This window comes from Prionailurus viverrinus, chromosome E2, assembly GCF_022837055.1.
Source record: "Prionailurus viverrinus isolate Anna chromosome E2, UM_Priviv_1.0, whole genome shotgun sequence".
Taxonomy (NCBI): Eukaryota; Metazoa; Chordata; class Mammalia; order Carnivora; family Felidae; genus Prionailurus; species Prionailurus viverrinus.
This window is the reverse complement of record NC_062575.1, coordinates 1,088,605-1,114,522: the sequence shown is the minus strand read 5'-3', so window position 1 is coordinate 1,114,522 and position 25,918 is coordinate 1,088,605. Positions and strand designations below refer to the sequence as shown.

The 25,918-nt window shown below is 44.2% G+C and overlaps 1 protein-coding gene and 2 pseudogenes across 1 annotated transcript; 1 reads left to right on the top strand and 2 right to left on the bottom strand.

Annotated features, from left to right (window-relative positions):
* Positions 1-1,030: 1,030 nt before the first annotated feature.
* Positions 1,031-8,334, bottom strand: LOC125153164 (DNA-directed RNA polymerases I and III subunit RPAC2-like; annotated as a pseudogene).
* A 2,374-nt stretch (positions 8,335-10,708) lies between these two features.
* LOC125152392 (zinc finger protein 256-like) lies at positions 10,709-25,335 on the bottom strand. The gene is made up of 3 exons (XM_047834206.1): positions 25,109-25,335; positions 22,612-22,738; positions 10,709-15,708 (listed from the first exon to the last, which is right to left on the bottom strand). The coding sequence occupies exons 1-3, from the start codon at positions 25,139-25,141 to the stop codon at positions 13,391-13,393; spliced, it is 2,478 nt and encodes an 825-aa protein (XP_047690162.1). The 5' UTR covers positions 25,142-25,335; the 3' UTR covers positions 10,709-13,390.
* LOC125152725 (60S ribosomal protein L10a-like) lies at positions 18,162-19,841 on the top strand (annotated as a pseudogene).
* Positions 25,336-25,918: the final 583 nt, after the last annotated feature.

Sequence of the window (25,918 nt, the reverse complement as noted above, 5' to 3'; positions counted from 1 at the left end):
AAAACCAAAGCTGGAGGCATCATAATCCCAGACTTTAAGATGTATTACAAAGCTGTAATAATCAAGACAGTATGGTACTGGCACAAGAACAGACATTCAGATCAATGGAACAGAATAGAGAACCCAGAAATGGACCCACAAACGTATGGCTAACTAATCTTTGAAAAAGCAGGAAAGAATATCCGATGGAATAAAGACAGTCTCTTCAGCAAGTGGTGCTGAGAAAACTGGACAGTGACATGCAGAAAAATGAACCTGGACCACTTTCTTACACCATATACAACGATAAACTCAAAATGGATAAAAACCTAAATGTAAGACAGGAAGCCATCAAAATCGTTGAGGAGAAAGCAGGCAAAAACCTCTTTGACCTTGGCTGCAGCAACTTTTTACTCAACACGTCTCCAGAAGCAAGGAAAACAAAAGCAAAAATGAACTACTGAGACCTCATCAATATACAAAGCTTCTGCACAGCAAAGGAAACAATCAGCAAAACTAAAAGGCAACCAACAGAATGGAAGAAAATATGTGCAAACGACATATCAGATAAAGGGTTAGTATCCAAAATCTATAAAGAACTTATCAAACTCAACACCCAAAAAACAAATAACCCAGTGAAGAAATGGGCAAAAGACATGAATAGACACTTCTCCAAAGAAGACATCCAAGTGACTGACAGGTACATTAAAAAATGCTCGGGGCGCCTGGATGGCGCAGTCGGTTAAGCATCCGACTTCCGCCAGGTCACGATCTCGCGGTCTGTGAGTTCGAATCCCGCGTCGGGCTCTGGGATGATGGCTTGGAGCCTGTTTCCGATTCTGTGTCTCCCTCTCTCTCTGCCCCTCCCCCGTTCATGCTCTGTCTCTCTCTGTCCCAAAAATAAATAAAAACGTTGAAAAAAAAATTAAAAAAAAATGCTCAACATCACTCATCATCAGGGGAATACAAATCAAAACCACAATGAGATACCACCTCCCACCTGTCAGAATGGCTAACATTAACAACTCAAGCAACAACAGTGCATAAGAGACTAGAATGTGGATTCATTTCTGCTTGCTTGTTGATCCTTATATTCCTTTATGCTGGCCTCAAATTTGTCCAGCCCATGCTGGCAGACATTCACAAGCCCTGTCAAGCCTCTCTGAAGCGGCTCAACAGCTGGAAGAGCACCTCAAGTCTGAATGCATAAATTAATTTTGCTCTCTGAAGGATGGGTTGTAGTGTAACCACAAAATTCCACTTCTGGGTTCTTCATGATCATGTAACGAAGAGCATTTCTTAGGGTATGGTCCTCCTCCTTGTGCAACAAAAATGTCACACAATTGTCACACATTTCCAGGGCTGTCTTCTTCTCACCTTCAGCCACTGAGGTTCAATCCAGGAATTTTTTCCCTCCAGCTCCTGGTCCTCTTCTATTGTGGGGGCGGCTTCCTGAAGCCTCAGGTGGTGTAGGAGGGTCGGAGGCTCTAAGGCATACCGCAAATGGTAAGGGCAAAGCAGGAAGGAAGGAACGACCTATGCAAGGAGCCAAGGACAGAGGCAAAAATGAATAAACATTTTAAAAATAGAAGAAGATTCTCTCTTTCCCTCTGCCCCTTCCCTGCTCTCTTTCTCTCTCAAAAAAAAAAAAAATTAAAAACTTAAGAAGCCAATTTAAATTGTTATGGCATTTTTAGAATTATACCAGGTGTGTCCCCAACTACATCTTTTGGGTGTGGAGCCTCGTTATTTATGTCTTTGGCAAAGAGAACATATGAAGTGAGAACTGTGTTAGTCTGCTGGGGTGGCCACAACAAAACACCACAGACCGGGTGGCTTCAACAACAGAATGTATTTCTCACAGTTCCAGATGCTGGGAGTGCGAGATGGTCGGGTCAACAGGTTTGGTGATCTATAGTCTCTCTCCTTGGCTTGTGGATGGCTACCTTCTAGCTGTGTCCTAATGGGCCTTTTCCTCTTGGCGAGCAGTGTTGGTGTCTATTCTTCTTAAAATGCAGCCAGTTTGGGGGCGCCTGGGTGGCTCAGTCGGTTAAGCGTCCGACTTCGGCTCAGGTCATGATCTCACGGTCCATGAGTTCGAGCCCCGCGTCAGGCTCTGTGCTGACAGCTCAGAGCCTGGAGCCTGTTTCAGTCTGTGTCTCCCTCTCTCTCTGACCCTCCCCCGTTCATGCTCTGTCTCTCCCTGTCTCAAAAATAAATAAAATGTTAAAAAAAATTTTTAAAAATGCAGCCAGTTTGAATAGGGTAGGACCCCACCTTAGTGACTTCATTTAACCTTAGTGACCTCTTTAAAAGTAGTTGCTTAGGGGTTAGGGCTCCAACATATGAAAAGTATTCTATTAATGTTTTAGTGGTAATAGAAGGCAAAGGAGTTACTAAAGTTAGATGATAGACAAAGACCATTCAACTATTTGCAAGTATCTTCCAGTTGCCAGTGGCTCACAATAACTTCTAAAAGTGACTTTTATGAAAATGTAATTTCCAAAAGGTGCATTTAGTGGTATTTACTTACAGTATCAACTGTAAATGCATTGTTTCTTTTTGTTTGTTTGTTTAAGTTTACATATTTATTTTGAAAGAGACAGAGACAGTGCACATGGAGGAGGGGCATAGAGAGAGGGAGAGAGAGAGAATCCCAAGCAGGCTCCACATGGACAGCATGGAGCCCAATGTGGGGTTCAGACTCACAAACTGTGAGATCATGACCTGAGCTGAAACCAAGACTTGGATGCTTAGCTGACTGAACCACCCAGGTGCCCTTGTAAATGCATTATTTCTAAGAACTACTTAAAGAAAACAGGGTGCCTAGGTGGCTCAGTCACTTAAGTGTATGACTTCAGCTCACATCATGATCTCATGGTTCGTGACTTTGAGCCTGCATCAGGCTCTGCCCTGATGGTGCGGAGCCTGCTTGGAATTCTGTCTCCCTCTCTCTATGCCCCCCCCCCAAAGAAATAAACTTTAAAAAATTCAAATACTTAAAAAAATAAAGCAAATATTACAAAGTGCTGAAACATAGAGTTTAATAAAGTAAAATACATTTCTTTCAATTGAAACTTAGTATTTTGTGATGATGGAAACAAAGGCAAGAAAAATGTAGCTTAAATTAAGTCTCTTTCCAGCTCACAGTCCACTGACAGACACCTGAAACATGCAGAGTGTGACCTTCCCCGAGGAACTCATGGCTGCCTTAGTGACTTTATGTTTATATTTTATTAAAGTCTAAAAGTAACCTTAACAGCTAGCCCCTCAAGGTCCTGAAAGCCTTGCTTCAAAATTTCTCTATCCCCACTCCCTCTGCAAACTTAAAAGTATATAATCAGTCACTCCTCACAACCCCAGTGCAGCTCTTTCTGCCCATGGGTCCTGTCCCCGTGCTATAATAAAATCACCTTTTTTCTCCAAAAATGTCTCAAGAATTCTTTCTTAGCTGTTTGCTCATGAACCCCACTTCTAATTTCATCATTTTGTATCATAAGCAACGCTGATTACTTATGCAGCCTGATTAAACCCTCACAAACACATCATCTGGCCTAAGAAAAGTTCTGAACATTTTGGTCTTTGCGGTGTCCTCAGATACCTGGCATGAAAACCCTTCACCTACTTTCTGGGCTTCTTTTCTCGCCCCTGTCTCCATCATACATTTTTCCACAGAGGCAATGATCTTTCTTCAGTTTTTTAAATTCCACATGCATCTCTCCAACTTAGAGTACTACTGGCTTTCCTTCTCTCTGATTAAAACATTTGCCCCCACTATGCTTTGTAAATTTAAAAATATCTATATATAGGTGTCTGCATAAATTTCAAATCAGAAGTGTTTTCTACCCTAAACTCCTAAATCCTGAACATTCTGTGAAAGGATCTCAATTTAAAATGGAACCAGAAAATATGAAATGGAGACTCTCACACACAGAGTCTCAGAAGAGTGGAACTTAAGAACTGAGAGACTGGGGCTCCTGGGGGGTGCAGTCAGTTAAGCATCTGACACTTGATCTCATCTCAGGTTGTGATCTCATGATTCATGAGTTCAATCCCCACATCAGGCTCTGCACTGATGGTGAGGAGCCTGCTTGGGATTCTGTGTTTCCTTCTCTCTGCCTGTACACCACTTGTGCTTTCTCTCTCTCTCTCCCTCAAAATAAATAAATAAACATTAAAATATTAAAAAAAAAAAAAAAAACAAACCCGGGGCTCCTGGGTAACTCAGTCAGTTAAGCATCTGACTTGGGCTCAGGTCATGATCTCACGGTTCGCAAGTTCAAGCCCCACATCAGGCTCCGTGCTGACAGCTCAGAGCCTGGAGCCTGCTTTGGATTCTGTATCTCCTCTCTCTGCCCTTCCCCTGCTCATGCTCATGCTCATGCTCTGTCTCTCTCTTTCTCTCTCTCAAAAACAAATAAACATTCAAAAAATTATTAAAAAAACAAAAAAGAACTGAGAGACTGATTTGCTGTAAACATTTGATTTACAGAAGACTTGTCACCTGACCAATGAACATCCCCCAAGAATCTCCATCCTCAAGACAATGAACTTCCTGCTTGGACTTGGGTTGACTCTTCTATCTTTGCACTGCAAGCCCTAAATACAGCCTGCTTGAAACCCCCATTGGACTTGCCTGTATCTTTCTACATTATATGTGCTGAATTGCAATTTCTCTGTCATTCCTAAATAAAATAAATTTCTGGTAATTCAAGCTTGTTCCAGTTTACCTCCCTATTTAAGGTGACAATTCCCTATATTATACTATCATAAAATTTCCTGAATATCTCTAGTGATTAACAGTATTCAATTTTAGAAAATCCTTTAAAAATAATTATCAATACCGTTCCTGTTTTCCATACACTATAAGCAATCCAAAGCAGAGTTATTATCATTGTTACTCAATTTGAATCAAAATGTCCTGGAAGATTAAATGGTATACAATGAGAGCCTACAAATACATAAAGTTGACTAAATAAATGATCGGATGTTTTAGAGAGGACTTCTAGCCCAGAAACTGCATTTGGAACATTTGGGGTTTTGCCCAGTGGGCAAAACAAAACAGAGATCTGGGTTTCACTGCCAAAGAGACTGAAGGGATGACTGTCAGGGACCCTGAAGACACCCATGCAGAGGCATTCATCAGAGGTGTGGCTTCATAATCCCATAATCAGGGGTATGTGAAAATATAAAATAGAAGGCGGAGTAAAAGGAGACAAACATTCACCAGAACAAGAATTGTGCTGAGGGCTCTAGCCTCGTGGGAAGGTCTGGGGGAAAGGCTGTTGCTGTGAATTCAACGGCCTTGCTTCCTGTGCCTGTGTAGGTCAAAGATCATGGAGCCACATGGCCAACCATGAGGTTAGGACACATAACATTAACGAAGAACAACATGAATGTGTGTACTGGGATGGTCCATCTTTCTGGAATGTCTGAAAGACAGTATCTATGAATATTTTTCTGCAGTTGTTTTTCCTCTTTCTTGGTCCAGTCTACTCATAGCAGGAGAGGAATTTAGCAGGAGTTACAGGGCCCACCAGAGGAAAGAGCAGAATCTAAGGCACTTTGGAGACATCATTCCTTAGCTCCACCCATCTCAGAACACTGGGGCAAAGCTTACTGACCTGGAAGCCACTTGAAAGGATGTAGTGCTGAGACAGATCCTTCTGCCCCTCTGTGAAAATAAAGGACAAGTTTATGTCCAATGTCACCTAGAAAATATTTCCTTCCAACGCTGCCCTTGTCTGAAGGAACTCTTTAGAGAGAAGCCCCAAGGAGTTGGCAAAGACAAGTTGTTTAACCATATCTCTTAACAGATATTCTCCCCATCAGTACTATTCAGTCTCTTTGAGTCTCTTTTTAAAATATCTCTTTAAATGTTGTACACGTTAAAACAATTATAGTTTCACTCTTCCATCCAGTACATTTCTTGTTTCTACCTGTTAGTTCATAATTTGGGGAGCTTCCTGGGTATCATCTGAAACTGGCCCTTGTACACAGAGGACAGAGGCAGACTGCTCCAGATTGCTAGGTGGCAGAATTAAGCAAGGAAACTTATGTGTGAGGCTTACCTTGGGTGACTGCAAGATAAACAGATCTCTGCATCTGCCCGCCGAAATCTTAAAATGTATATAGAAACCTTCACTGGGTTCAGCTGCATATACCATCCGGATGGTATCAACAACACTTAGTATCGCAAGGCTGTGTTCTCGGGCAGCTTCTAGTGCAGGGAAGGCAAGCAGAGTGGACATTCCCAGGACAGGGGAGGGGTTTGGAGCCTCTGACTGCCCAGGCCCATCTCTTCACTCAACTGATGGTGACTTCTTGATGACTTCCTCTAATACTACCGTTTCTCATTCACATCTGAAATAATATATATCTGTCCCTGGTTCCTGATGCAAACCTTCTAAACCATTATAATTTTCTGGTGATAGTCACCTTTTCACCTCTCTGGCAAAACTGAGGCTTAACAGTGAATGCAGATGTATCACCTGGTGTAAAGCCCTCTACTTCTGCATCTTTGTAATTTTCAAAGGATTGAACAAATGAGTTATGTAATGAGGGAAATCCAAAATTACATTAATGCCTCAAAAGGGGCTCACAGAGAGATAGAACACAGGTAGGTGAGAAGGACATGTGACAACGTGGGCTTGCGACTGGTATCTGAAGTGGGGGAGGGGCAGCAGTCTTGTAGGACTGAGCCCTCAACCTGTGGGATCCCTGCTATCTCCGGGTAGATAGTGTCAGAACCGATTTCAATTGTAGGACACGCAGATGGTGTCAGAGACTTGCTTGGTGTGCACCCCCCACGCATACCCCCAGTACCACTGACACTGGACAACAGTGCAGAACCTTCAGGCAGTAAGCACAGAACATTGAGTTCTAAGGCATAAAAGAATTAAGTTGAACCCACGGCTACACTGGAAACTTGGCTACCAGGAAATTCTTCTTTCTAAAAAGCGTGTTGTTTATTTTTTTCTCACTTTGAGAACTCTGAGGAAAATTACACTTAGAGGGAAGGAAATAATCAAGTGAGAATAGAAATACATGGAAAAGTGGAAGGAAAGCTATATAGTCTTGTGCTGTTTCATTGTTTTCAAAAACGTTCACTCAACATCTTACCTGGCTCAGAGACTGGTCTAGATATGTTACACATAAGTAAAGAAAGAAATGTGTCCTACCGTAGCCTGCATTCAAAATTATTGAGGGGAGTGACCAATAAGTAGTGAAGAGACTATTCTATATTATACTAAATTATAAGGTGGCAGGTGCTGTGGAAATATGAAATAAGAGCATTACCAAGTAATGGCAAGGAGGTGGATTCAGGAGGATTTCGATAGGAAATAGAGGGGTCAGGGTTGTTCTCATAGGGAGATATTTGACCACACAATTAAAGGAGGGAAAGGAGAGATTTGGAATCTTGGGGAAGATGTTCCATGGAGAAGAAATGGCCAGTACAATGTCCCAGGACCAGGAGCTTGCCTGGAGTATAAGACAATTGATGTGACTGTTGTTTGAATTGGTTGGTAAATTTTAGTAAGCCAGACAGAAATCTCCCTCCTGTGTGCACATTTCCGTAAGTACATCTACATGTCTCTACCACAGACCCCCTGGTTTCCAATCTTCTTCACTCTTCCTTCTTCACCAGGGCAGATCACTGGCTACTACCTGGAATCTACATATATTTTCGGCTTGGGATAATAATTGTTCCACACAAAGTGGATGGCCAGACCAAAGCATAGGTAAAATGCTGCTTCTTCATTGTCTTTCAGGGACACCTTGAATATGGCTGTGATGCAGCTACCATTGATTTTACTTGCAACCATAAACCAAAATGAGCCAAGCAGAACCCAAGCTCAAGCCCTTAACGCCCAGTACAGCCATTATAGTGAGCTATTGCCACATTGGTGGGTTCTCATGAAGCCCAGTTGTGTTCTCTAGATCTGATTTGGCTCAATCCTGACTGCACATTTCTACCTTCTAATTAAATACACCAGAGTCCTTTGACTTTATAATTTGGTTGGTCCAAGAGAACTCTCCTCATAGTGGGTTGTTCTGGATGCACAGATATTTATACACCCTATTCACTGTTCAGTTCTTATTTGGAGACAATGACTCAACAGGAATGGTGTCAAAATGATGTAGAAGTCTGTACTACAGACACATAGGCTTCCTCCAGAGCCCTGGGGGACTGTCTTGTGATTCTCTGGCTTGGACTCTTACTCAAACCCCACACTGCATGTTTCCTACCAGGTGGTCTGCTCAATTTTGTGGCCCAGTGGACAGGACTGCTCCCACCACAGCCCAGATCTGCTGCACAGCTCTTTCCCACAGGACCCCGTCCATGGCTTCCATATCCTCTGGCATAGGACAAGTGTTTCTAGTTGAGGAAATGTTGCTTCTTAAAGACAAAGAAGCCTACCAGGTGCCGTGCTCCACATTTTTGTAAGGAGATCCAAGAGACAAATATCAGAATGGCTAACACTAAAAAGATCGATTACAGCAAGGGTTGGTGAGCATCTAAAGAAACTGAAATTCATAGGCTACTGTTGGGCAGGAAGCTAGGCATGCGCAACAGGAGGACGGACCTTAGATGTCCTGATGGAGAGCCCCAACCGAAGGCCACCTGGGGGGAGGGGGAGCTTTGTCTCCCTTGGAGTGTACTTTAGTAACACTTTGCTCACCTTTACATTCATTTTGCTGTCCTGTAATTTTTTCCTGTGGCAGCGAGAACTGAGGCTTCTTTCCTTTTCCATCAAATTCTCAGTAATACTAGTGGTGGAGATGTAGAACCCTGTAACCAAGATGGAAAGCAGTTTGGCCATTCCCCCTCTCCCCTCCCCCCTTCCCCCCCTTCTTGTGAACTCCTTTGGGTCAGACACCAGATCTTAAAAATTGTAGCAAAAATGAAAGCTAATACCGGTTTGGTACTTTGGCAGCCATTATCTCCTCTTTCTCATAATGGCCACGTAAGGTAGGCAGGGCATAGGTTATAACCTCCACCGGGCAGATGAGAGGCTATCACACAGCAGGAAGCAGCAGGGCAGGGAGGGCCTGGGGCTTCTGCCACCTGATTCTATCCCTGTTCCACTACCCCTTGCAGTCTCCCTTGTGCTCTTCTGATTTCCCAAACCCTAAGGCAAGCAATGGCCAATATTTGTCGATTTTATAACCTCCAACTTTACCCCCTGGCTGTCATCCTGCTGCCGTAGTGGCCTGGTGTTCGCCTGCTGGTACAACTTTGTTCTCCATGTCCCATGTCGGTGTTACAGGCTCCAAGAAGCAAGAGGATAACCGATGGTGGACCCTCAGAAGCAGCTGCCGGCAGGCCTTCATTGGGCCAGGTGTGTGTGTCAAGGTCACACAGCTAGGGACACAGAGGCTGCATTGGGACCTGGCTCTTTCCAGAGCTCAGTGTTTCCTCCTATGGGAAAAGCAGAGATGCAGCAAGGGAGAGAGATGATGCTTGGAGAGGTGAGCCCTTACCTAGCAAGACCAGGAGTCCAAAGGTCTCCAGCATCACCTCCAGGTACTAGATTCTCTGGGCTGTGCCCAGCCCACCAGAGTGAAGGTCATAAACACCTGGAAGTCAAACTAAGGCATCATATTGACCTTCGGGTTGGTGAGTGGGATCAGAGCTTATCACTCCATTGCTGATAAAGATAGAGAGACCCAACCGTGAATCACCAAGGTGTCTTAAGGTTTGAGCTCTGTGCTGGGCTCAAGGAGGAGGCTAATGCAGTCGTGTACATAATGCTACTGTGACTGAGAGAAAAGCCCTCCCTGGGGAAGGCCACTGGAGATGACAATGGCCTCCCCATGAGGACAGTGGGGGCAGAGGACAAGTGGGAAAACAGTCATGACCATTCCAAGGAGAACAGCAGCAGCAACAGCACCTCCTTGGTCCTTGCTATGCACCTGCCCTGGGCTGAGGGCTTCGTGAACTGTGGTACAGGGGTTACACACACTCAGGGCTGGATCTAGTTGTTCAGGTTTGAATCCAGTCTCTCAAATCCGACACTTGTCTGTTATATGACCTTGAGGAACCAACTCCATCTTTCCAACCCTGGACTTCTCTGGAAATACAAAAATCATTCTCACCTCCTCAGGTTGCCATAATTAGAGATGCTCACAATGCAAGCCCGCGAGTCCTGACACTGATAAATGCTCAGGGTGCGAGTCTTAGTAATTCTCACAGGGGCCAAGGTAAGCACCATCACTGCCTCCCTGTCAGTCAGGGAGCTGAGACTCCGGGAGCAATAACAAGTTGCCCAGATTCCCAGGTGAAGCCCCGCTTCCCCTGCAGGCAGGTTAGCAGGTACTGGAAGGCCCCATTTCTTTCTCAAACACACCAAGGGATAGAGGGCTGTTGGGGCACTGGAGAAACATTGCCTGGCCCAGGGGTGCCACTGCAGGCAGAAGTTGGAGTTGCTCAGGGCTAGATAGGCCACAGGTGCCACTGCACAGCAAATGACCTCCAAATGCTCAGGAGCAGCCTACACCTTACACGCCTTTTACACAAGAGGAACCTGAGGCCCACAGAAGATGGGAATGTGTCCTGAGGATCTGGGGTTCAAACCCAGGGCTTAGGGATCCTGATCAGTGCCTTATATCCTCTCTGTTGGGCTTTAGGACTCAAAAAATACCTTCTCCATCCTGAGTCCACCTGGTGCTCCAAGAGTCCTGCTCCAGCCTACCAACCTCCATAATGACAGACCAGGAAAATGGGTGGACACTACAAAGCAAGGCTTTATTGTATTATTAAATGTCTGGACTTTAGAAAGTGAAGGAGAATATATTAATGTAGATTAAAAGTGTTTATGTGTGTCCATTATGCATAGCATTAAAAAACTGAAAACAATGAGAACATATACTTTCACAAAGTAAAAGTCACAAAATGAAATTCTAACATACATCTGTTGTTTCACATCCTTTTGTAAAAGGAAAATAACCAAAGTTCATAGAATAGGCAGAAGATATGAACCGTTTAGCAAAAATATAGATAGCAAATACACATCAGAAAAAAATGCTCGTCATGACTCCTCAGGAAAATGCAGTTAAAACACTGAGACTGCACTATAAACTTATAAAAAGGATTAAAATTAAGAATGACCAAACCAAACAATTCACAGGATGTGGAGGAAATGGAACTCTCATACACTGCTGGTAAGAGTACAAAAAGGTATACCATTTACATCACAATATGCTAAATTCTTTAAGTTAAACATTTACCCTATGACTCAGACTTCCCACTCTGAGTTACAGACAAAAAATAAGTGAAACACATATCCATATAAATAATTACACATGAATGTTTATACCAACTTTATTTTCCATATGCAAAAATTAGAAATACCCAAATGCCTGTAAACAAATTAATGGGTAAACTAAGAGTGGTATAACTCAAAAGAATATTTCTCAGCCAAAGGAAAAAAAAAAAAGATCACCTACTTATATATCATTGATGCATCTACAATTATTTATGCAACACAAAAGTAGGAAAAAAGGGGGGGGGAGGCACCTGGGTGGCTCAGCTGGTTAAGCATACAACTTGATTTTGGCTCAGGTCACGACCTCATGGTTCATGAGTTCAAGCCCTACATCATGCTCTGCGCTGCCAGGGCAGTGCCTGCGTGAGTTTCTCTCCCTCCCTTGCTCTCTTTCAAAATAAATAAAATTTTAAAAACTTAAAAAAAAAATACTTTGATTCCCACTATATAAATCATAGAAAATAGAGGTTTTTTTTTTTTTTTTAATGGAAAGTAAATCAATGGTTACTTGGAGTGCTGTGAAGGCAGATAAAGGACATGAGGTAAATATACAATGACCGGATATGATCACTATAAGACCACGATGTTTTCTGAGGTTTGTAAGTATGTCAAACTTACTAAAGACTACATTTCCAATATGTACAGTTTATTACATGTAATTATACCTTAATAAACCATTCTTAAATAATTCAAGATAAAAAATCTGTTTGTCCAACTCTTTTTGGAAAATAGGTTTTGCAACCCTACATTCAACACACAGTCTCACCCCGCGGAGGCTAGTTTTGCTGTGAAAGCAAATATAGCGATCAACGAAGGACTCTCCATGAGAGTCAAGAGGACTGCTGGCTGGGTCACAAAAGCCGCATCCCCGGACTACAGATCCCCCTTTTCTCGATCTGTTTTCCTGCCTGTGCAGCAGTGGTCTTGAGATGAACATCACTAAGAGGCTGCAGGAATCCACAAAACCTTTCAATTATTTCCATTGGCAACGATGTAAGCTACACCAGATCCATCCACCCGGAGGTCCATGGACTTGTGCACACCCCAGCTCTGCACAGCCTCTGCTGCAGTATATGTGGGCACACTTTTAGAAGAGGCACATTCTGTCTAGTTGGCTGCAGTCTCCTCCACTCCCTGTTAAGTCAGTGTTTCTATAGCAGTTCTGGTCTCCCCTGAACCTTATGGCCTTACAATCAATGACAAAACACAGGATATCAGGACACATGGCTCTTTGCAGGACCTGGGAAAGAGGTGTCCCTCAACAGTGCTGACATCCCCTGTGCTATCCCCTGTGGAAAAAAAAAAAATCAGGCTGCTTGCAGAAGCACCTGAGGTTCTCACACCTGCCCCTCCTCAGGGTGATCTCTATGCAGTCTTTCCTAGGAGGTCATGGGCAGTGCAAATTTGGCAAAAACTGGTAAGCTCATTTCTGCCACCATATTGTCCCCTTGAGGCACAGAAATTTGAGACCCTCCCCAATGAAAGCTGTTCACCCCTTCATGTTTATAGATCGCAAAATGTTTATAAACCACCACACATGGTAGATAAAACACACAAGATTGAAAAGGACTTAAACATGGACTTTGTTACTGCACAAACCAAAGCAACAGGGGCTAGCAGTTCTTGAGTGAGTGGCTTGGAAGCTGGAAAAATTAATCACAAATGTCTCTGGAGACCATGTCCCTGGAAATGCTCATCCTTCTCTGCAAGCTGCCAGCTGAACTGATTTGATGTTCTCTAGGACAACATTGGCCAGGTCTATGCCAATTAGTCAGAAAGAAGGAAATGTGGGTCCCCCAGAGACTCAGGTTACTCCTAATTTCCTCCAGCAATGAGAACAGAGGTCAGCTTCCCTGAGCACAGTGGGGTGATGACTGATGCATGATGTAGAGACTTGCCAGGGGAGGAGTAAATAGCTTTGGCCACAGACTGGCAGTGAAATGTATCTGGAGAAAGCCCTCAGCAGTTTAGAAACTGCAACATAGCCACACATGCTTCAGCCACACAGCTGAAACTTATGAGAAACCTCTCTACTATTGGCATTTAGATGCAGTAGATTGAATTCAGGCAAATGGTGCCTTACAAAGAGTTGCCTCTGGTATCATTACACCAAGCAAGGAAACTGTATGCTTCTTACCCATCTAAGGCCTTTCTCCGGTGTGAACCCTCTGGTGCTGAGAAAGGTTTGATTTTCGGCTAAAAGATTTCCCACATTCATTGCAGTCATAAGGCCTCTCTCCTGTGTGAACTCTCTGATGATAATGGAGGGTAGAACGAGAGGTAAAAGATTTCCCACATTCACTGCACTCAAAAGGCCTTTCTCCTGTGTGAACTCTCCGGTGAATAATGAGGTGAATTCTTTGGGTAAAGGATTTTCCACATTCACTGCACTCATGAGGCCTTTCTCCTGTGTGAACCCTGCGATGTCGAATCAGTATGGAGCTATTGGTAAAAGATTTCCCACATTCACTACACTCATAAGGCCTTTCTCCAGTGTGAACTCTCTGATGATAACCAAGGGCAGAGACGGAAGTAAAAGATTTCCCACATTCACTGCACTCGTAAGGCCTTTCTCCAGTGTGGACTCTACGATGTTTAGAGAGATATGAGTTCTGACTAAAGGATCTCCCACAGTCACTACATTCGTAAGGCTTTTCTCCAGTGTGAACTCTCTGGTGTTGATTCAATTGGGAACTATCCCTAAAAGATTTCCCACATTCGCTGCAGTCAAAAGGCCTTTCTCCTGTGTGAACTCTCTGATGACAACGGAGAGCAGAGGCAGAGGTAAAAGACTTCTCACATTCTTTGCACTCGTAAGGCCTTTCTCCAATGTGAACTTTTTGATGATAACGGAGGGCAGAGCCAGAGGTAAAGGATTTTCCACATTCCTTGCACTCGTAAGGCCTTTCTCCTGTGTGAACTCTCTGGTGTATATTGAGGTGATTTCTTTGGGTAAAGGATTTCCCACATTCATTGCACTCGTAAGGCCTTTCTCCCGTGTGAACTCTACGGTGTCGAATAAGTATCGGTCCATTGGTAAAAGATTTCCCACATTCACTACACTCATAAGGTTTTTCTCCAGTGTGAACTCTCTGATGATAACAGAGGGCAGAGCCAGAGGTAAAGGATTTTCCACATTCACTACATTCATAAGGCCTTTCTCCCGTGTGAACTCTCTGGTGTTGAGAGAGGTAAGATTTGTGGCTAAATGATTTCCCACATTCACTGCATTCGTAAGGCCTTTCTCCTGTGTGAACTCTTCGGTGTATAATGAGGTGATTTATTTGGGTAAAAGATTTCCCACAATCATTACACTCATATGGCCTTTCTCCTGTGTGAATTCTCTGATGGTAACGGAGGCCAGAGCTAGAGGTAAAAGACTTTCCGCATTCACTACATTTATAAGGTTTTTCTCCAGTATGAATTCTCTGATGATAACGGAGGGCAGAGCTAGAAGTAAAAGATTTCCCACATTCACTACATTCATAAGGCCTTTCTCCTGTGTGTACTCTCCAGTGTTCAATGAGATCGGATTTTCGTCGAAACGATTTCTCACATTCAGTGCACTCATAACTCATTTCTCCAGTGTGAATTGTACGTTGTCGAATAATGATGGAGCTCTGACTAACAGATTGAGCACAGCCACGACACACGTAACAGTTTTCTCCAGTGTGACTTCTCTGAGGATAAGGGAGGACAAATTTTTGGCTAAAAGATTTCCCACATTTGCTGCACTTGTACTGCCTTGGTCCAGTATGAATTCTTCGATGTTGACTGAGGGTTGAGCTTCCTGTAAATGATTTACCACAGTCACTACACACATGAAGCTTGTCACCAGTGTGGATTCTCTGGTGAATAGCAAGTGAAGATCTGTACCTGAATGTTTTCCCACATTCAGGACACACAAAACACTGTCTTCCAGTGTGGATACCGTGGTCTGGAACAAGTGTGTGTTTGGGACCAAAGGCTTTACCGCATTCTTCCCAGGTGTAATGACTTTCTTTGCTTTGAAAAGTCATCCCACACTTGGTGATTCTGTTCTCTCCAGTATGAGCTGCCTGTTGTTGGAGATGTTCTGAGGTGGTCAGGAAGTCCTTCTCAACTTCCTTATAGGTAAAGGGCTTTTCTGAATCATGGAAATTGCTGCTCTTCGCAAATGAGGCCCTGTCCACCCTGCTTCTGAAGGATTTTTCTCTCATGTGCTGCTTCTCATGCTCTTGAAGGTTTGCACTGCAATAGATTTGCTTCACACATGCCCCATACTTGAATAGTTTCTGGCTACTTGGCTTCTCCTGGTGCTCAGCCAAGTGGAAAACGTCTCTCAAGACCGGACCACACATCTCACAGGGATGGGTCTTCCGGGAAGACAGAGCTGCCTTGGGCACACTGGCCTGTGACACACCTACAGAAATGCTCTGTTCAAGGGGTGCCTCCGCATCTTCTGCCCCACAGCAGCAACCTGAACGCAAAGAAACACTAGTGAAATACACACTGACTTTATTGGAAGAGGGCAACCCAATTACAAATATGCAAATAAAGACCAAAAAAGAGCAAGGTCTGGTATAATGATAAAATAGTTAATTTATCAAGAGGATAGAATAATTAATTACAAGTATATAGGTTCCCAATATCCAAGCACTTAAATATATTAAGCAAATACAGATCAGAAGGCAGAAATAGACAGCAATGCTATAATAGTAGGGGACTTCAATAACCTATTATCAACAATCAACAGACTATGCAGACAGAAAATCAGTAAGGAAATGTTGGATTTGAACTGCACTTGATACCAAAGAGACCTAACAGACATACACAGAAGATGCCATCCAACTGCAGCAATAAACTGTACATTCTTTTTTTTAATTTTAAATGTTTTTTTTTATTTATTTTTAAGACAGAGACAGACACAGCATGAGTGGGGATGGGGCAGAGAGAGAGGGAGACACAGAATCAGAAGCAGGCTCCAGGCTCTGAGCTGTCAGCACAGAGCCTGATGTGGGGCTTGAACTCACGAACCGTGAGATCATGACCTGAGCCGAAGTTGGACACTCAACTGACTGAGCCACCCGGGCGCCCCAACTGTACATTCTTGTTAAGTACACATGGAACATGTCTAGGACTCTCTCACATGTAGATCACAAAAAAATTCTTAACACTTAAGAAGACTGAAAACATACCAGGGATCTTTTTCAACTATGTGGTATGAAACTAGAAATCATTAATAGAAGGAAAGCTGGAAAATATCACAAATATGTGGAACTTAACATTATCCTGAACAATGGGTCAAAGAAGAAATCAAGAACTATATTCAAACAAATGAAAATAGAAACACAATACATTAAAACTTATGGAATGTAAGAAAATCAGTTATAAGAAGGAATAAAAATTATAGTAGAAATAATTGAAACAGAAACTAGAAAAATAGAAAGACCAATGAAACTAACAGTTGGGTTTTTGAGATGATAAACAATTTGACAAACCATTAGTTAGACTAAGAAAAATGTGAGAAGACACAAAACCAGAAATGAAAGTGGAAACATCACAAGTGATACTGCAGGAATATAATCAAACAAAAGAGACTACTATGAACAATTACATGACAACAAATTGGCTAACCTAGAACAGATAAATTCACAGAAACATACAACCTGACAATACTGAGTACTGAAGAAATAGAAAATCTCAACAGACTCATAACTGGTAAGGAGAGTCAATCAGTAATAAAAAATCTTCCAACAAGGGACATAGGTGGCTCAGTCAGTTAATCTTCTGACTCTTAATTTTGGCTCAGGTCATGGTCTCACGGTTCGTGGGCTCAAGCCCTGCATCGGACTCTGTGTTGACAGCACAGAGCCTGTTTGGGATTCTCGGTCTCCCTCTCTGCCACTCTCCCACTTGCTCTCTCTCAAAAATAAATAAACATTAAAAAAAAAAATCTCCCAGGGGTGCCTGGGTGATCAGTCAGTTAAGCTTCCGACTCTTGATTCTGGATCAGGTCATGATCTCACACTTCATGAGTTCGAGCCCCACACTGGGTTCTGCACTGGCAGCACACAGCCTGCTTGGGATTCTCTCCCTCCCCCTTTCTCTGCCCACCCCCCCCCCCCCATGCTCTCTTTCTGTGTGTCTTAAAATAAATAAATAAACTTAAAAAAAAAAAATCTCCTAACAAAGAAAAGCCCAGAACCGGACAGAATCACTGGAAATTCCACTACATATTTAAAGAATCAACGCCATCCTTCTTAAAGTCTTCCAAAAAACTGAAGGAACACTTCTAAAATCATTTTATGAGGCCAGTATTACCTCAAAGGTAGTACAAGAGAAGAAAAGTACAGGCCAATATCCCCAATGAACATGAATGCAAAACTCTTCAAAGAAAGAAAAAAAAAATACTTGCAAACCAAATCCAAATCCAAAAGCACATTACAAGGATCATACACTACAATCAATCAGGATTTATCCCTGGGATCCAAGGATAGTTCAATATGTGCATATCAATAAATGTAATACACCACCTTAATGGAATAAGAGTTTAAAAGGTAAAAATCATATAATCACATCAATAGATGTAGTAAGTTTATTTATTTTGAGAGAGTGTGAGTGGGGGAGGAGGAGGGAGAGGAAGGAGGGATGGAGGGAGGGAGGGAGGGAGGGAGGGAGGGAGGGACAGAGGGAGAAGGAGAATGAATCCCAAGCAGGCTCTGCACTGTCTGTGCAGAGCCTGATGCAAGGCCCAATCCCACAAACCATGAGATCACGACCTGAGCAGAAATCAAGAGATGGACATTCAACTGACTGAGCCACCCAGGTACCCCACCTTCACTTTTATTCAACCTAGAACTAGAAGTTCTAGCCCCAAGTAATTAAGGAAAAAAAAAAAATAAAAGGCATCCAAATCGGAATGAAAGTAAAATGGTCTGTTTGCAGGTGATACAACCTAACATACAGAAAATCAAAGAATACACCAAAACACTGTTAGAAGTAATTAATGAATTCAGTAAGGTTGTAGAACTAAAAAAAAAAAAAAAATCAACATACAAAACTAAATTGTATTTATATACACCAATAATAAACTACCTGGGGAAAAAAAACTGAGAAAACAATCCCACTTAAAATAGCATCAAAAAGAAAACAATATTCAAAATAAATTTAACATAGAAGGTGAAAAATCTGTATCTTGAAAATTATAAGAAAAAGGGGCGCCTGGGTGGCGCAGTCGGTTAAGCGTCCGACTTCAGCCAGGTCACGATCTCGCGGTCGGGGAGTTAGAGCCCCGCGTCAGGCTCTGGGCTGATGGCTCAGAGCCTGGAGCCTGTTTCCGTACCTGTGTCTCCCTCTCTCTCTGCCCCTCCCCCGTTCATGCTGTGTCTCTCTCTGTCCCAAAAATAAATAAATGTTGAAAAAAAAAAAAATTAAAAAAAAAAAAAAGAAAATTATAAGAAATTGATGAAAAAAATTGAAGACACAAATGGAAAAACATCCTGTGTTCTCAGACTGGAAGAATTAATAGTTAAAATGTCCATTTTACCACAGCAATCTACCCAAAGCAATCTACAGATTTAATGCAATCCATAACAAAATCCAATGACATTTTTCACAGAAATAGAAAAAACAATTGTAAAATTCATATGGAACCACAGAAAACTCCAAATACCCAAAGCAATCTTGAGAAAAAAGAGCAAAGCTGGAGACATCACACTTCTTGATTTCAAAATATTCCAAAGCTATAGTAATTAAAACAGTATGGTACTAGCATAAAAACAGACCAATGAAACAGAATAGAGAGCCCAGAGATAAACCTTTGCACACATGGGTCAACTAATCTTTGATAAAGACACCAAGTATGTATAACGAGGAAAGGACAGTCTCTTCAATAAATGGATATCCACATGGAAAAAGAAAAAAGACCTCCACCTTGGGTCTTAAAATAAGATGGGAGGCATGGGGAGACTTTGGCCAAGCCTGCCAGCTGGTTTGAGAAGCCAGACTAGCTGTCGGTGAATGTGGACATTACGGGCTTTTGCCCACTCCCCACCCCAAGTTCTCCATATGTAATTTGTGTGCCAGCAGCACTGTGATGAGGCCAAGGCTGTGGATATTCCCTACATGGATATTGAGGCACTGAAGAAACTCAACAAGAATAAAAAAATCAGTCAAGAAGCTGGCCAAGAACTATGATGCCTTTTTGCTTTCAGAATCTCTGATCAAGCAGATTACACAAATCCTGGGCCCAGGCCTGAATAAGGCTGATAAGTTCCCTTCCTTGCTGACCCATAATGAGAATACATGGCCTATGTGAAATTCACAATCAAATTCCAGATGAAGAAAATGCTGTGTTGGGCAGTGGCCATTGGCCATGTGAAGATGACAGATGAGGACCTTGTGGACAACATCTACTTAGCTGTCAATTTCCTGTTGTCAGTGCTCAAGAAGAATTGGCAGAACACCTGGGTTTTCCATGTTAAGAGCACCATGGGCAAGCCCCAGTGCCTATCTATACTAAGGCACAGCTTAATAAACCCTAAAGCTACCAAATACAACAACAACAACAAAAACACTGGACTTGTATTTTACACCACTCACAAAAATTAATTTGAATTGGATTTTTTAAAAAACTTAAACCTAATGGGGCGCCTGGGTGGCGCAGTCGGTTGGGCGTCCGACTTCAGCCAGGTCACGATCTCGCGGTCCGGGAGTTCGAGCCCCGCGTCGGGCTCTGGGCTGATGGCTCAGAGCCTGGGGCCTGTTTCTGATTCTGTGTCTCCCTCTCTCTCTGCCCCTCCCCCGTTCAATAAACGTTGAAAAAAAAAAAAAATTTAAAAAAAAAAAAAAAAAAAAAAACTTAAACCTAAAATTATAGAAGTTTTAGAAGAAAACATACAGAAAAAGCTCCTTGACATTTGTGTTGCCAATGATTTTTTGGATAGGACACCATTTTGTTTTGCAACAAAAGCAAAAATAAATAAGTGGAACTGTATCAAACCAAAAACTTCTTCATAGCAATGGAAATAATCAACAAAATGAAAAGACAACCTAAGAAATAAGAGAAAATATCTGCCAAGAGATTAATATCCAGAATATATAAAGAACTCATAAAAGTCAACAACAAAACCCAAATAACCCAAAAGGAGCAAAGGACCTGAATAAACATCTATCCAAAGACATATAAATGGCCCACAGGTACATGAAAAGGTGCTCAACATCACTAACATCAGAAAAATGCAAATCTTAGTTACAATGAAAAATCACCTCACACCTATTAGGATAGCTCTTATCAAAATGCAAGAGAGAATAAGTGTTGGTAAGGAATGTGAAAAAAAGGAAATCATCACAGTTGGTAAGATAAATTGGTACACATATCGGTACAGAATGGAAAAGCTTTCAAAAATTAAAAATAGTGGGGCGCCTGGGTGGCGCAGTCGGTTAAGCGTCCGACTTCAGCCAGGTCACGATCTCGCGGTCCGTGAGTTCGAGCCCCGCGTCGGGCTCTGGGCTGATGGCTCAGAGCCTGGAGCCTGTTTCCGATTCTGTGTCTCCATCTCTCTCTGCCCCTCCCCTGTTCATGCTCTGTCTCTCTCTGTCCCAAAAATAAATAAACGTTGAAAAAAAAAATTAAAAAAAAAAAAATTAAAAATAGCAGCACCAGGGGCGCCTGGGTGGCTCAGTCTGTTAAGTGTCCAACTTTGGCTAGGTCATGATCTCAAGGTTCATGGGTACAAGCTCTGCATCCAGGCACAGAGCCTGGAGCCTGCTTCAGATTCTGTGTCTCTCTCTCTCTTTGCCCCTCCCTTGCTAGCACACTCTCTCTCAAAAATAAATAAAAACAGGGGCGCCTGGGTGGCGCAGTCGGTTAAGCGTCCGACTTCAGCCAGGTCACGATCTTGCGGTCCGTGAGTTCGAGCCCCGCGTCAGGCTCTGGGCTGATGGCTCGGAGCCTGGAGCCTGTTTCCGATTCTGTGTCTCCCTCTCTCTCTGCCCCTCCCCCGTTCATGCTCTGTCTCTCTCTGTCCCAAAAATAAACAAATGTTGAAAAAAAAAATTAAAAAAATAATAATAATAAATAAATAAAAACATTAAAAAAAAATTACAAAAAAAATAGCAGTGCCTGTTTCAGTTAGAAGAGCATGAGACTCTGGATCTCAGGGTTGTGAGTTCAAGCCCCACTTTGGGTATAGAGATTACTTTAAAAAATAAAACCTTAAAAAAACTGAGTATCTCAAAGAGGTATTTGTACTCCTGTATTTATTGCAGCACTGTTCACAACAGCCAAGGTATGAGAACAAGGTAAGTATCTATGGATGAATGGATAAATAAACCCTGGTGTATATATATACAATGGAGTATTGTTCAGCCATAAAAAAGGAAATCATGCATTTATGACAACATGAATAAACTTGGAGAGCATAATGAAGTGAAATAAGTCAAACAGAGAAAGACAAATACTATATGGTATCACTTCTATGTGGGATCAAAAAAAGGAAGGAAGGAAGGAAGGAAGGAAGGAAGGAAGGAAGAAAAGAAACAAAGAGTAGAATGCCAGGGGCTGGAGGCTATGGGAAACAGGGAGATGCTGGTCTGTTACAAACTGATCAAGTTCTGTGAATCTAATATGCACCGCGGTGATTATCATTAATAATGCTGTGCTGTACACTTGAATTCGCTAAGAGAATAGATCTTAAGGGTTCTTATACTCACAAAAAATATGTAAAGTGATGATATGAAATCAATTGTAGTAACCATTTCATAATATACATGAATATCAAGGTCATAACACTATATACTATAAATATAAATATATACAAAATTATTGGTCAATGATACTTCAATAAAGCTGGCAAACAAGAAAAAGAAAAAAGAAGTCTGAACACTATAAATAGAACCGGATGGTTTTGAAAGACAGTCCATGGTCCATGTAAATAATGGTCATGATAATGCCTGCAATTCCCAGCACAGGCAAGCACGATGAAATCTCAGATTAAATAAGCAAACAAAACCAAGGACACAGAAGAGCCATGGACCTAGAGAGATGAACTGGCCAGGGAGAGGACAAACAAGATGCCATCCATTAGCCTTACTGCACAACTACTGAAATCAAATCCTTCTTGTAAAAGTTCAGTAGGGACAGTGCTGGGACTGTGGGGAGAGAAGAGGGCAGTGCAAAAACACAGCCCTACCTAGGACAGCAACTATCCAGGAAACGGGGAAAGCCACCTGTACCTATGGTCTATATGTTGAAAAGGACAGAGAAGATCCCGGGGGCAAGAGGGACAAGGAAAAAAAAAAAAGGAAAAAAAAAAAAGGAAAAGAGGGTTATGGATGGTGAAGCGCAAAACCTAGTCCACATCACTGGGGAGGGTCTTACCCAGTGAGGATATAAGTGCAAAGGTCTCCAGCATCACATCGTGGTACAAGCGTTTCTGAGCCTCATCAAGGAGCTTCCACTCCTCCTGGGAGAAGTACACGGCGACATCCTCAAAGGTCACACCACCCTGTCAAGAACAGGACAGATGAGGGGCGCCTGGGTGGCGCAGTCGGTTAAGCGTCCGACTTCAGCCAGGTCACGATCTCACGGTCTGTGAGTTCGAGCCCCGCGTCAGGCTCTGGGCTGATGGCTCGGAGCCTGGAGCCTGTTTCCCATTCTGTGTCTCCCTCTCTCTCTGCCCCTCCCCCGTTCATGCTCTGTCTCTCTCTGTCCCAAAAATAAATAAACTTTGAAAAAAAAATTTAAAAAAAAAGAACAGGACAGATGAAACCATGAACATTCTTTCTCTGAGAACCCACAATCCACCTCCTACACATCTACTCCACATCCATCCTCCTCCAGAACTCCCCACCCTAGAGGAGGTACCGGGCCCCAGTGCCACTGACAGCGGTTCTCAGCAACAACAAGCAGCAGTGCACATGATGTCAAGGAAGCTCTGGGACTGGCCCTCAGGGCCCCATCCCTCTTACCAAGCATTTCTCCTACATCCACAGATCATACATACAAGATACAGCCACATGGGCTCATGCTTCACCCCAAGGTCCCCAATCCCAGGGCCGGAGGGCTCTCAGCTCATACTTACTCTTGATGTGTATGTACATCATTCAGTAGACCTCTCTCACATCTATGGATCCCTCAAATGCACTCCCAAGCTCTACCATCTCCCTGCCCCGCACCACAGGCATCTCCCTGGACTCACCCACGTACTGGGCACACCGCATCCAGCGTGCTTGAAAGTTTCAAACATGATCTGGTATAACCCCCGTCCTTTGATGGGATCCCAATGACAAAGAAACCCCAAGTGCTGCTTTGAAGGCCTGCCCATCTCTCTGCCTGGGATCTCTGCTTCAGTATTAGTCACCCAGAACCACAAGTGAATCTCATGACCCTCTTCTACTTCTGTGCTGCCCTTGCTGTCCCCATAGCAGCAGCAACCCTCCTTTCTCCACTTAACTTTCATTAGAAGTGCATCAAGGGGGGCGCCTGGGTGGCGCAGTCGGTTAAGCGTCCGACTTCAGCTCAGGTCACGATCTCGCGGTCCGTGAGTTCGAGCCCCGCGTCGGGCTCTGGGCTGATGGCTCAGAGCCTGGAGCCTGTTTTTGGTTCTGTGTCTCCCTCTCTCTCTGCTCCTCCCCCGTTCATGCTCTGTCTCTCTCTGTCCCAAAAATAAATAAACGTTGAAAAAAAAAAAAAGAAGTGCATCAAGGGGCACCTGAGTGGCTCAGTCTCTTAAGCGTCCGACTCTTGATTTCAGCTCATATCTCACAGTCATGAGATTGACCCCCATATCGGGCTCTGCGCTGGCATTTCAGAGCCAGCTTGCCATTCTCTCTCTCTGCCCCTGCCCTGCTTGTGCTCTCTCCCAAAATAAATAAACGGAGGAAAAAAAAAAGTGCATCAAAACCCCACTGGTCTCCATGCCAGGCACAGTGACCCTCACAAATGAACAGATTTGCCCCAGACCTTATCCACCAGTAAGACTAAAACACCGCAGATGCCATAAAATCTCGCCACAATTCTGGTGAATCTGCACGGTAGCGAATAAACAGGCCTCACTGTCATCCTGACTCAACGACTAGTTCTGCCTCCGCAGCCGTCTCCTGTCCACTCCTCCCAGGGAAGTCTTGGCCACCTGCCAGATGGTCCTCTCTCCCGCACTGTTCCCGCTATCACACTTCTCCTTCAGCAGGCACCCTCTTCTTTCCAGCCCACCAACAGCACTGCCACCACGCTACCACCACCTGCATCTCACCCCTCCTATATGTGACCCAAAGCTCCACCTGGTCCACACAATAGCCAGAACTCTTGGATGTCTCCATCCTGGACCTCTCCCAGATTCCAGACCTGAGTGTTCAGTGGCCCATTTGACGCTTTCACGCAGTTCTCTGAAACTTCTCACACTCTTAACAGGGCCGAAAAACTTAAGACATTCACAGTGAAAATGAGCCCACCGCCAACGTCCCCATCCCAGTTGATGGAGCTTCCGTAGCTTCAGCTGCTAGGACCAAACCCTCCTCCCGCTTCTAGGCCAGAACTCTCCCTGGCGTCTAGAGTCCTCACATGAAGGGGCAACCCCTCCAGCCCGCCAGTGCCCTCGCCGCACACCCTCTGTTCCCCGAGAGCAGAGGGCGGACCCCACATCTCCCCGATTCCCCCTCGACGCCCCCTGCAGCCCTGCACCAGCCGACCCCTCCCCTGCAGCCCGCTCCCGCACCCCCTCAGGCCGGCGCTCAGACACTGGGACCCCGCCCACGAGCGCCTCCCGGGCCCGGACACCGGGACCGGGGCCGCAGGGACGCGAGCAAGCGCCCCGCGCTCGGGCCTGAGGGTCGGGGGTGGGGGCGGGGAGAGGAGGGTCCGGGGGCCGCGCTTTTACCTCAGCCGGGTCCCTGCGCTCGGCCGCCGCCATCGGACTCTGTGGGCGAGGCGGACACCCGGGCGGGCGGTGCCTGTCCCGGCCCCGGCGCGGGGCAGCACGGGCGGCGTCGCCGAGCCGTGAACCCCGGTCGGCGCGCCGCGTACGGCGCCTCCGCCCGCCCTTTCTCGGTCAGTCATCCACAGTCCGAACCCGGAGCTCCGGAATTTGTGTGAAAGAATGTGCCAAAAGGACCAGGATGACGGCCCCGGAAGTCCCGCCCCGAGACGACGCGCACGCACGGAAATGGCCCCTCATTGGCTCCTGACTGCGGCCGCCCAGCGCAGGATCTTCTGGGAAATGTAGTAGTAGCACACGGTCCGCAGTGTCTACCAGTAGGTGGGCCACACGGCACGCAGGCAAGGCTAGTGACCCTTCAGAGTCAGTGGGGAGAAGGGGGTTTTGCTCATTGTTAAACGTGGCTTAGAGACATTATTTCGACTCTATAAAGCTCAGCCTGCTCCCTGAGGATAAAAATATTATTTTAAATGGGCTCCATGCCCAACGTGAGGCTTGAACTCACGACCCTGGGATCGAGAGTGGGATGCTCTACCAAATGAGCCATCCAGGTGCCAGAGATGCCATTTGGATAGAGGATTTGGGCGCATCTCAAATAATATTAATTTTAGGAGCGCCCGGCTGAGCTTCTGGCTGGCTCAGTGGGTTAAGCGGCCCGCTCTTAATTTCAGCTCAGGTCATGGTCTCAGGGTGGTGAAATCGAGCCCCACTCCTGGGTCCGCAGTATGTATGGAGCCTACTTGAGATTCTCTC

Bases quoted from the DNA above. Each gene is read 5' to 3' on its own strand.
- LOC125152392 (XM_047834206.1), bottom strand. From the start codon at position 25,141: ATGGCGGCGGCCGAGCGCAGGGACCCGGCTGAG. The intron at 22,739-25,108 runs GTAAAAGCGCGG...TGTTCTTGACAG, and splicing joins AGCGCAGGGACCCGGCTGAG to GGTGGTGTGACCTTTGAGGA. The intron at 15,709-22,611 runs GTAAGACCCTCC...CTTTGCGTTCAG, and splicing joins TGCACTTATATCCTCACTGG to GTTGCTGCTGTGGGGCAGAA.